Source organism: Manis javanica, chromosome 11 (assembly GCF_040802235.1).
Source record: "Manis javanica isolate MJ-LG chromosome 11, MJ_LKY, whole genome shotgun sequence".
NCBI classification, from domain to species: domain Eukaryota; kingdom Metazoa; phylum Chordata; class Mammalia; order Pholidota; family Manidae; genus Manis; species Manis javanica.
Window position 1 is genome coordinate 48,272,675 of NC_133166.1, and position 12,571 is coordinate 48,285,245.

General features: G+C 30.8%; 1 protein-coding gene across 4 annotated transcripts in view; it reads right to left on the reverse strand.

Annotated features, from left to right (window-relative positions):
• The window catches only part of KIF18A (kinesin family member 18A), a 77,962-nt gene that overhangs the window by 54,043 nt on the left and 11,348 nt on the right, over positions 1 to 12,571 (reverse strand). For all 4 annotated transcript variants that reach the window (XR_012122664.1, XM_017672775.3, XM_073216349.1 and 1 more), the window contains exons 3-9: positions 11,914 to 12,071; positions 9,061 to 9,165; positions 8,506 to 8,616; positions 6,829 to 7,026; positions 4,766 to 4,942; positions 3,914 to 3,988; positions 3,604 to 3,713 (exon numbers count right to left, since the gene is read on the reverse strand). Coding sequence is in view for 3 of the 4 variants with exons in the window: in XM_017672775.3 (XP_017528264.2) it covers positions 3,604 to 3,713; positions 3,914 to 3,988; positions 4,766 to 4,942; positions 6,829 to 7,026; positions 8,506 to 8,616; positions 9,061 to 9,165; positions 11,914 to 12,071 (934 nt within the window). In the remaining variant the exon portion in view is untranslated. The remainder of the gene's footprint in view (positions 1 to 3,603; positions 3,714 to 3,913; positions 3,989 to 4,765; positions 4,943 to 6,828; positions 7,027 to 8,505; positions 8,617 to 9,060; positions 9,166 to 11,913; positions 12,072 to 12,571) is intronic.

The following is a 12,571-nucleotide window of genomic DNA, read 5'->3' on the forward strand; positions in this document are numbered from 1 at the left end:
AAACCACAATACATTGACTTTACTGCAGTTTTGTCAAACTGATAAATATTTCATAGGAGGTATGTACAGACACTGTGATTTCATTGTATTGTATTACAACAATGCTAATGCCAGTAAATGAGTTGATGAGTTATCTTTTGTTTATACCCAAAGATAATATCTCAGGTTTTTTTTGTAATATTTTATCCAAGATTATAGTTAAATTTTTTGTCAACTTTGTCATTGTGTGGTCCAGACTTATTTCAGTTGGTGGTATTTAGTGACTAGCAAGGAAGAAAGAAAGTAGTATCAAAAGTTTCTAGAGAGCTCCTTTAAAAAAAAAATGAACTTTTTTGTAAAAACAGAGTCCAAAGGAATTGACTAGTAACAACTCTTTTCCAATCATTTAAAACAGTCAAGTAAATAGAAAACAAAAATGTTTGACAATAACATTAGGTGACATGATGAATATTTTAATATTTTACTTATATTTAATATTTTAATGTAAAATATTTTAATTTTTTGGTACAGTCAGTTTTATATAGAAGTTTTATGATTATTCTGTATAAACAATTGTACTTTCCTATTATGATTTCTTTTTGAATATTACCTTTCAAAATAGCTTTGATATATAGTAAATACTCTTTCCTTTATCTGTTTAAACTTCATAAAAATATTAAGTTTTTTAAAACAGGCATTTTGAAAACTCATGGCATTAAAAAAGTTTTATGTAACAGTCTGACTGATATTATAAAAGGTATTTCAAATATTTCAGGAGATATGACAAAGACTCTGGGGTAATTTATCATTATCTTCTTTATAAAATAAGTATACAAGTAAATTATTTAATGTGTGAGTTAAAACTCAAAAGCTATTATTGTTAGTGAAGTCAGGTTGAAATGTGAAAAATAGCCAAATAAATGCTTATGAACCATCTCTCTCCTGAATCATTTTATCAGAAGGAAAGGTTTAATGATTTAAAGCCATCATTTCCACAAGGGTTTACTAATTTGTAAACTTTTCATTGGTAAATAGATCTGGTTAAGTAATGTTAAAGAATTCCATGCCAGAAATGACTCCAAATTTGAATAGCTGGGACTTCCTTAATTTTTAAGAAACTTTTAGCAACAGATAGCTGGTTGCATGAGGACCAATACCACATCTGAAAACAAAATGAAATAATAACAACTCATAACATATCAAAGTTAAAAACTCCCTTTGATAAGACTTAGTTACTTTTTAAAGGACACTGTAAAATTGGTGGATACAACAAAAAGCCCCATAGGACTAACAAAACATAAAAATTTTATCTTGACAATGGGTTGTTAGGGGAATTAACAGAAAATAAAATGCTTTAGAAAATCTCCAGTATAAACAGAGCTCATATACTATAACAATATATAGGTCAACTTTATGTGATATTAAAAACTGAACCATTGCTATTGATAGAAATAATTGTTTAATTACTTATTATATTTTAAAATAGCACAATATGGGGGCAAAAGGAATAAGACTTGAAAGAGATGATTTATACTTCCTGTTTCCTTCTTGTAAGGAGGAAACAGTAGTCCACTCCAAATTTGAAAGGATTTTAGTGATCAGATAAAATTAATATGGGCCTAAAAATCATCAGAAACTATAAAACTATTTATAAAAATAAAGTGTTACTATTTATAAAAAGTAATACATTTTATTATATGTGGTTCGGTAATAGGAGGTAACTGGGGAAGAAAAACTTTTTTTTTAATTGAGGATATTTTATGTAAACTTAAATATTTACATCCAATTTAAAAAAGGTGTTAAAGCTGAAACTAGATATTTCATGTACATGGAGACACCTTCTATAAATTCTAGAGTTCTAAAAGTGTAACCATTGCTTTTAAGGTTAATATTAAGTTTAATATTAATTCCTCATATTAATAACAACAGAAAATTGCTCTGGAAAACATCAATTAAGTTTACTTAACTTTAATCCGAGTTGAACAGATTCCATTACTTACAGGGCCTTTTAGAGCATTTAATATGCTGATGTACTTTGGAAATCTCTTAGGTGCCTTAAGAGAACTTTCCAAACTTGTTTGATCCAGGAATTCTTTTTTTAAATTTTTTTTAAAATTAAGGTATCATTGATATACACCCTTATGAAGGTTTCACATGAAAAACAATGAGGTTACTACATTCACCCATATTATCAAGTCCCTCCCCATACCCCACTGAGGTCACTGTCCATCAGTATAGTAAGATGCCACAGAGTCACTATTTGTCTTCTCTGTGCTACACTGTCTTCCCCATGACCCCCACACACCATGTGTACTAATCATAATACCCCTCAATCCCCTTCTCCCTCCATCCCTTCCCCACCCCTCCCCTTTGGTAACCATTAGTCCCTTCTTGGAGTCTGTGAGTCTGCTGCTGTTTTGTTCCTTCAGTTTTGCTTTGTCGTTATACTCCACAAATAAGGAAAATCATTTGGTACTTGTCTTTCTCTGCCTGGCTTATTTCAGTGCATAATACCTTCTAGCTCCAACTATGTTGTTGCAAATGGTAAGATTTGTTTATTTCTTATGGCTGAATAGTAATCCATTGTGTATATGTACCACATCTTCTTTGTCCATTCATTTACTGATGGACATTTAGGTTGCTTCCATGATTCAAGAATTCTTTACTATCATCTTAGAACTACTCAAGATCCACAGCTTTTGAACTAGTGTCCCATCTGGACAATTTGGGAAATTGTCAAGAGCTTTGGAGAAAAGTGCTTGTGAGTACTGTATAAGAGCTTTTTATTTTGAAAATTACCCTGTTAAGAAGCTTAGTGAGAACCTATCAAAATTCTGTATCAATTTAAATCACTGAGAGATGTCCATTCAAATAATTAACCACTTACTCAGTAAGTGCATTATTAGAATTATATAGAATCAAGAAAGGGTAGATAAGATCTAAGATGAACTATACAACTAATGATAATGCCTGATGTGACTGCCTGAATGTCTGTGTTCCCCCAAAGTCACATGTTGAAACCTAACATCAAAGGTATTATGAGAGGGGCCTTTGGTAGGTGGTCAGGTCATGAGGCAGATACCCCCTGGATGGGATTAGTGTTCTCTAGAGAGATCTCCCTTTCCTTTATTAAGGACATTCAGTGTGCCCTTGTAAAAGAGCCTCCAGAGAGATCTCCTTTTCATTTGGCCATGTGAAGATTCAAGGAGAACTCTATAACCTGGAAGAAGGTCCTCACCCAACCATGCTGGCACCCTGATCTTGGACTGCCATCCTCCAGAACTGTGAGAAATAATTTTTTTGTTTACAAGCTACCCTGTTTGTGGTATTTTGTTATAGTTGCTAGAATAGACTAACACACCAAAGAAAGCTATGAAAACCACTAAAAACTAATTTCATAGGTGACATAATCGGTTTTACCTACATCTTACACCTAAGTCCTTGTTCTCCCCACTCTATAATCACAACTAAAATGGTCTAATCTCCAAAGTGTGTCATATAAAGAGCAACCAGTTACTTCCTGAATTAAGTTGAGAATATAAAAACATACAATGATGATAATATAAAACTTTAAATTTTAAAACTATAAGAATCCTCAAAATGAACTCTTATTATCTTTTTTACCTTTCAATTTCTTTTTCCTGAAAGTCTGAAATCTTTAACTTTGCTTTGTTTTCATCAGTAAAGGCTTTCTGTTCTTGATAGGCTTTTAGTTTTTCTTTTAACATTAAAATCTAGTAGGGAAAAACATTAGTTAAAATACAAATTATTTGTTTCTATTATACATGGCTATAGAAAAATTTTAGCTGTGAAAAATAACTGAACAAATCAGATTTCAATTGTAATAGAAAAACATGTCAAGTTTTTAGGCACTTGCTAAACACACAAATAAGAATCAGGGACATTAACATAGCAGTGTAAAGAGTCAACATACCTCTTGCTTCTGCTCATTACAGATCTTTACGTACTGAGTTATGTGATTGTTAAGGTTAAGAACATTGCTCTTCAACTGTTAAAAAATAGAAATTATGATTGCATGTTGAGAGAGAGCTAACAATCAATCACATACTTATATACATGAGCAAAATGGCATTATCTCCTCATTGATTCAGTTCTACAAATTCAGAATTTGTGAGTCATGATTAACTATGCTCATGCTTTGTACCTATATGACAATATGCTGAGCACATTAATAATGTAAATGAAATCATAAAGAAATTGCCTGACTATGTGAAACATTCATAAGATTGTATATCAATATTTTAATAAAAAATAAAAGAAATTGCCTTACTATCTAAGAAAACACACTTCTAAGAACTTGCAAAGCATTCATTCACAATATAATATAAATTGCCCACTTTCTTTTTCCTGTGATTTACAAGAAATTTAGAGATAATCTTTAAGCTCCATCCATTTGTAAGTTCAACTAGTTTTTTTTAAATGTATTCTTATTATATTTTATCCTTTTAAAAATAGCAAGGGTCCCTTGGCAGCTATGGAATAGTGGAAAGAGCATTAAACATGTAAATCCAAATACTTAAGTTAAAGTCTTGACCAATTACTCATCATTCTAGGACCCAACAAAACAAAATAATGTTATCTATTATATATGAAATCAAGATGCTTAATGGTCTGTCTCAATTAATGTTCAGTTAACCAGATTAGTAAAGACATTTCTAGCCTTGTTTCCTAACTGATTAGCAGAAATAAAATGCTAATATTTTGTTAGAATTAAAAATAATATGCACCTAATACCCGAACACAAAGGCACAGCAAGCACACTTACAGAAGATTTAATGTCCTTTGCACGGTTAGCATACTTAAGAGTGTTGTATGTGTCATCATAGAATATGGAGGAAGGACTAACAGCAGCTATCATTATAGTTTGACAGTTTCCTCCAAGAGAATCCTTTAACAAACGAGTGAGCTTGCTATTTCTGTAAGGAATATGTGGATTCTTTCTCTGAAAGAACAAAATAAGAGTTGTTATGTCATTTTCCACATTTAAATGCAAACCTGCTACCACTCACTATAAGAATTTAAACGCTGCCTGACTTTGCCCAGACTTAATGATATAATTGGTCATCAAAATAGTAATGAATTTTATGAGATTTTTTAGTTACTATATAGAACGAATACCCTATTTAAAGATCATGTTTCCATATGAATAAGTATGAACTTTAGTTAATAATAAAAGAACCAATAGTGGTTTATTAGTTGTGATAAGCATTCCATATTAATGTAAGATGATAACAACAGAGGAAACTGAGTGTGAGGTATATTTAACAAAATCTGCATTATTTTAGCAACTTTCTGTATCTAAAACTGTACAAAAACAAAATAACTGTATAAAAAAATCTCCATTAATATTTTTAAAAGAAACTAAAATACATGTAAATATACTAGAGAGAATAAGAAGAATTCTGTATGGTAAAGAGCTACTTCTTTTGTAAAATAACAATCTAACTTGGATACAAAATAAATTATAATTACAATCCTACAGATATTTTCTCTGAAAGCATAACACAGTTCTAAGAGAACTTATTTTTGGGTTTCCTTTTACTTGTACAATACAGTTCTGACTTTAAGGTAATAAAAAATATTTCCAAAAATTCCATCTTCTATGTAAAAACAGATCATTATAATGTTAAGCTGAAAGCAACATTATGTTATCCAGTGTAAATCTTTCACATTATAGATGAGAAAAATGAAGCTAAACAAAAAGTAAAATGACTTGCCTCAGGCCACACAGCTGCTAATTCAAAGAACTACAAATGGGTCCCAAATCCCAGTAGTACTGTTTTCCACCACAGCAGTCTTTCTCAAACAGTGTGGAATGTGTACACTGCTGGTACCACTTGAAACAATTTTACATATTCAAGACATGTCCTAAACACTGATTCACAAGTTACTCAATTGGAGCCAATTATTAAAAATTAAGTTGGTAGCAAAAAATATGCTATGAATGTCTTAAGTTTAGAAAACCAGTCTTATACCATGCCGTCTATTTACATGTTTGAGATTTTATCTTAGAATAAAAAAAGACATCTTGTTTTTGCAGTCTTCATATGACTTCAGCAACATGGTTTTTTAAAGACTTCCCAAATTATTTAAATATACTGTGTACTAAATCAAAATGCAACATTTTGAAGACTTTAACAGTAACTTTCCTAAGGCTTTTGAGCCTGGCTTGAATTTACATTAAATGATCATATTTTAACTTCAAAAAAAGGCAGTCATTTTTACAAATACAGAGATTGTCGGATAAGGTATGTTCTAGTAAACACTTCTGGCATATAGTAGATGTACAATATTTTAAAATGCCCCAAAGGCATCTAGTAAATATTATTCTACTAGGTGATTTAATTACATTTTAAATCTAAAGCCCCTCTTCCTCTTTAAGGAAAACCAACTCTTTAATATTTAACTTGATTATACTGTATATAGAATACTAACCAGAACAGAATTTAGTTTTTCTAAAATGTTTGTCCTCATTTCATTCAATGATCATGTTTGCTGTGTAGTGATCTTTAAATAGTCTTTTTAAAAATCAAGTTCAAAATAAATGCTGAGAAAGTGCCATAAAATATTAACTATTAATCTGATAGTCAATGCTTTTCACTCAACAAATTCTGATTACAAAACTAGAAATTAAAAAAGAAATACAAGAACTATACCTTTATTTGATATACTAGGCAGAGGGTTTGCTCTGTATATAAACATTATTGATAAACTTTTAAAATTTGATTTATAATAGATTTTAAAACAAAATTATACTAAATAATATCTTTCTAGATATTACATGTATTTCAACATTTCAAAATATTTAAAGAAACGTTGAGTACCCACCTTTGCATCTGCTAAGACATTGATGACATTCCCAAGAGCTAAGAGTGATCGATTAATATTTGTGCCTTCTATAAACCGGGCCCCTTTAGCATTGGTAGTACTGGCTCTCTCAGATCCTGCCAGGTCAATGAGTGACATCTTCGCAATTCGGACATTTTGACTAATGCTTGCTGTTTTGTCTTGTTGTCGCAAATAAATCTTTTTGAAATTACAAATAAGGGAAAATGAGGATAAAAATTAACAAAATTAAAAGAGAAATGTACACTTTACTTTTTGAAGAAGTATGAAATCAAAATTACTTTAATTTTAAAAACAAACTGATCGAAGTATAACCTGACTGGCTGATATCTAAGAGTATTAGAAGTAGTTACCAAAGTTTGGAAAAATTTGAAAATGAAAAGACTTCCTATATGTGTACCAGAAGGCAAATAACTTTCCGTCTGATAGAAGGTCAAAACCACCGCCATTTGTATTCTGGTAACTCTTGAACCAGAACATAGAATTATAAGAGGTGGTGAGGGGGGGCACAGGTCCTCTGGAAATAATGCTCCTAAGAGAAAACTAAATAAGGAAGGGGTCAGAATGCCTCAAATGTCTCCAGACTTTGTTCCCAAAGGAAAGCTGAGTTTGAATGCTGACCCAAATTGAAGAGTAAATTTATTCCTATTCCCAAAATTGTTGTATGTTTTTACAATTAAGAAAATGTCACATATAAAAAAAGATACTAAAGTATATTTGTCATGTTCAAACAGTCCATTAAAGTAACATATAATTTATTCAGATACTTCAAGCTACTTTGTAGTTAACTGAAATTAAGTGGCAAACTTAGAAAAGATGGGGAAGGTGAGCTACTACTCCAATATAAAACACTTTTGCTAAACTTTCTTACAAAGCAGGGTCTAAGACATTTTGGGTAAATATCTATCACAGATAAACATTTCTCTTAAGAGTACAGATAAATGAAGAGTCAGTGGTAAGAAGAGAAAACATTAATAAAATTTTGTGGCCTGGAGACTTTCTGAATGACTTGATTGTCTCAGATAACGAACTTTCAACTACAATAATTTATATCTAAAAGATACATTCCACATAGCATAATCTAGAATGAAGCTATATATAGTCAGTTGGATTTTAACAGGGCTAGAAACTATCAGAAATAATGCCTACTAACCTATGTTTCTGATCTTTGTAGAACTGTATTCCTACAAAGTTCTGTTACCAACTGAGTCATATTTCCTCAAAGAATGCTACTTACATGGACACTATGGTGGAACCTTTTAAAAAAATGAATCAGTATTTTCCCAATTTAATGGTTCTATAAATCTAGATCTATTAAGAAAAAGTTTGCTCTGAATATAAGATTATCTTTTGGAAAGATTAAATATTTTTACCAACTTAAAAAAAAGACAAGGAAAAAATCCTTTAACACTACCACTTTACTATCCTACATCTTCACACAGGTAAATATTTAATACATTTTGGATATATATCATCTTAATTTTAAATATTCTTCATAGAATCTTCACACAGCTCCAAATAAAGGAAGTGCTGAGAAATAGAGAAGTCCACAGATTAAGAGAGAGTTTTTTTTCAGTATGTGTGAAAATTGCCATCCATGAATTTGGCTTAATTTATTTTAAATACAATTTTTAAAGTGATAGTGTAATGGCCTCTTACCTGGAAAACAGCATGAGAACGAGAAGATGTAGCATTCATATCAGTGGGATGCTGTGTCCTGTTTTTGTTGCCTTTATCCAATAACTGTAAAATTTCCTCTGAGGATTTAGGCTAGATAAGTTTAAATATAAAAAATTTATAAATTAGCCCTCTTTCTGTAAATTTGTAAATAAACTTTCAACAAACAAGAAGACTTTTAAAGATAAAATAAAAGGTAAGAAAATGCTCTCTATAAATCAAATCCCATTAAATATTGATTTTATCACTTGCTCAGTACTTTGGTGTTGTATGATGAATAGTAGATAAAATCTTGTAAATTTGAGGAGATAAAATATAAATGCTTTAAGCAGAACAACACTTGATATTAAATATTCAAGTAGATTTTTAAAAGAAAAGCTCAATTTTTTGAAGGGAAAACAAAATAAGACTGATGATATACCCTGGTTACTTTAACTCTGCACTTCATTCTTTTTCCTCTTTCTAAAGCACAATGGAAAATAAGTAAATAAGCACACTTGCTATTCAAACAAAGGAAAAAGAAGTTTATAAACATACCTGATGTAAAGTCAGTTCCTGAACAATCACCCCTTTTTGGGCATCATCCCGGACAGCAAGTGGCGCTGAATTTACCAGGAGGTCACGGATCTGTTCATTATATACCTTAAAATAAAAAGAACTGTCCTAGCACTGATGCTGAAATAATAGTGATATACAGCACATATACACACTGCTGACTTAAGACTATATTGGAATTTTATCTTAAAGACAAGAGCAGTTCATTTTTGTTCATCTCACCCCTTCTATCTCACGTTGCCTTTATTTTTTAACCATCTGTGAAAACAAGTTTGATTACTAAGGTTTGAAACTGAAACTTAAGTGGAGCCATTATACTCTCACCCTACAATTCCTAACTTGAGGACTACAGTGAATCACAAATAAGATAGCTGGACTTGCCTTTTCCTATTTCTTGGAAATATATGGGACACATGGTCTTGGGATATTCTAGTGGATGTGAAATGTTTAGAACTTAAAAGTTAAAGAAAATCCATAATCAAGAATGGATTGTATTTATTTCATTTGTCCTTCAATTACTTGAGTTTAACATGTAATCTTAATGATAAATTCCATTACAGGACCGCCCATCTTGGAACAATGAGGGGAACTGAGGCCCTAAGAAGTTAAGTGATTAGGTCATGGTCATGAAGGTAATAGCAGAGCAGGGATTGGAGCTTAAATATCTTCACTCTACTATATGGCACTGAATATGCATCTATTATTTTATATCTCTGTCAACTTTTTAAAGTAATTTCTGTAACTAATGCATAGAAATAGTAAATTTGACCTGATTTTATGAATTTACTAAAGGTACTAAGTTTTCTATTTGCCAATGAAATGAAATGATAATTACAACTGTTATTGATAAGATTTAAAAAACATACAAAATTAAGCCTTTAAAAGTTATTTTGTTTAAGTTATTCCACATTCTAATAACTAACCCATAATGATAATTCATTGCTGATAAAATTTTCTATAATGAATAACCATTTTTAAATGTAATAAACTCTTAAAAGTAGTAAAATGATAACATGAAGAGATAATTTTTTGGTTCTTATTTTTATTTTTCCAGTTAAGTGGAAGTCAGTTTTCTAATGCTTCCCCTTACCTATTTCAATCATACAAAATACACAATTAGAACAATCACTCTCAAACTAGTCCATGTATTAAATTCACCTGGGAGCTTTTAAAAAACATAGATTCCTCAGCCACAACCTAAACCTATTAAATTAAAATGTATATCCAAGAGGTGAGAGGCCTGGGCACATCTATTTTAAAAAGCTCCATAGCCAATTCTGGTGCATAGCCTGAGTGGAAAAACATTAGATTAGATACTACTTTATCACTAAAAAGATGAAAGCAGATTGAAATAAAATAAAAAAATTAAAAATGTTATAAAGATAACCCAATTTTAAAATTATTTCAATTTTAAAAGTATCTGAAGAAAATGAATATTCCCATGCTCTCTTTCTAATTAAGTTCAGAACAATTCTTTTCAATACCTACTACAGAAAATGAGTTGTACTTCTTTTTTATCTCCAAGTTCTACAGATTGACAATAAAATTTTTAGCATCGTACATAATCTTAATTTTTGAAGTGTAAAGAAACTCTCTTAATAGGAACCAAATTACAAGATGTCAGTAAGAGAACTGTGACTGCTAGAAATTTTCTGATACCACAAATAAATAGGCAGTAAAATGAAGGATTTATGCTTCTACACCAGTTTCTGAAACATGATCTGAACTCAAAGTTGGAGTGCATGACACTAAGTTATGATTTGTTGAATGCCAGCTATTATTAAGAGGGCAGAAGTTTTCAAAGAATGATGGAGTATGTCAAAAAGACAGAGACAACATGAAAGATCTTAACGGGTCAAATCTGGCACAGTTTGAGCATGTAAATAATTATAGAAAGAGACTATAATCTATTGAAAAATGTTAAGAATCCATGAGTCCACACTAATAAAGGAAAGGAAAAGCTCTTTACAGTAGAAAGTCAATGAATAAATGTACAAGAAATCATAGAATTTAGAAAGCACTACATCTATCATAATAATTGGTTCAGGCATCAAAGTTTGAGGAGTAAGAGATTTACATTGTCTCATATAAGATACTTATTAATTATGAAGGGTAAAGTATGTTTATAGTAGAGACACCAGCCTAAGGAAAGTGATCAAAGTTAAGATAGCCAGTAATGGGACTAACCATATAAGCCTCTTTATAATGATGTCGTAAGAACACAACACTTCCGTGATGTTCCTGACAGTATAAACTTGAATAAAATCCTAACAATCTGGGTTTTGTGGCAATGACAAAATAGTAAGAAAATAAATCCAGATAAAGGAGGTGAAAGAGATATGATAATTGAATGCAATTAATGATCTTAGGTTTTCTTTTTCAATAGGAGTACTGGAATAATTAGCAAAATGTCATTAAGGTCTATGGATTAGATAGTAGTTTTGTATCATTGTTAATTTCCTGATGTTGGTAGCTATTCAGTGGTTAAGAAAATTTCCTGTTTTTACAAGTCTGTAACTTAAATAGTTCAGAAAAAAGAAATACACACACATACAGAGAAAAAACAAAGAGAATAAATGTTAACATATAAGAAATCTGGGAAAAGGTTATCTATCTAGTTCTTTGGACTAATCTTGCTACTCTGTAAGCCAAAGAAAAAACACTTAGCAGAAAAACAGTAAAATGCATAACAAACACTTAATACTAGGGATTTTAATGCTTTTATATATTCATGAGAAAACTCCTGTATGATAGAATAATTTGAATGGACAATGGGACTTCTTAAAGAAAGATTTCTCAATACTATTGCTAAATTGAAAAATATTGCCAACTTACCTCCAGATAAGAAACTGCAATACTACATACTTTCTCTTCTTTAATTTCATCCATGTATTTATAAAGGTCTAACAATGTTAGGTACATCACTCCAGGTTCAGCAGCTGATCCTAGCATTGTGTGGGTCTTCCCAGCTCCAGTGGCACCATATGCAAGTACTGAGTTTTATGAAAAGGGATTAAAGCTCTTTGTTAAACATATATTATTATATCCATTGTCTAGTATATCAATCTGGATATGCTGAATAGGAACTTTAAACCCAATTATATCTGAAATTAATTTATAGTCTTATCCTAAACATATGGGAGTTTTAGCACAAATCTTCTCTTACTCCTTTTGTCTATTCTTATTAGTATTAGTATCACCCACTATTCTCCCCTCACATCCTTTCTTCTACAGCAGTCTTAGAAAATTTCTCAATTATCCATCTTTTTACCTAGTCTCAATCTTCTTTAATCCATCCTTAGAATTTAGTTATTTTTATGAAAACAGAATCTGAGTATGTTAAACCTTAATTGTTCCACAGACCTACATGAGAAAGTTCAATTTCCTCACCTTGGAATAATATTAGGCCCTCTAAGAGATGGCATCTGGCTCTCTTCAGTTTATTTCTTTCTTTTTTATGGTCTACGTATACAAGATTTGAAATTCTCTGCAT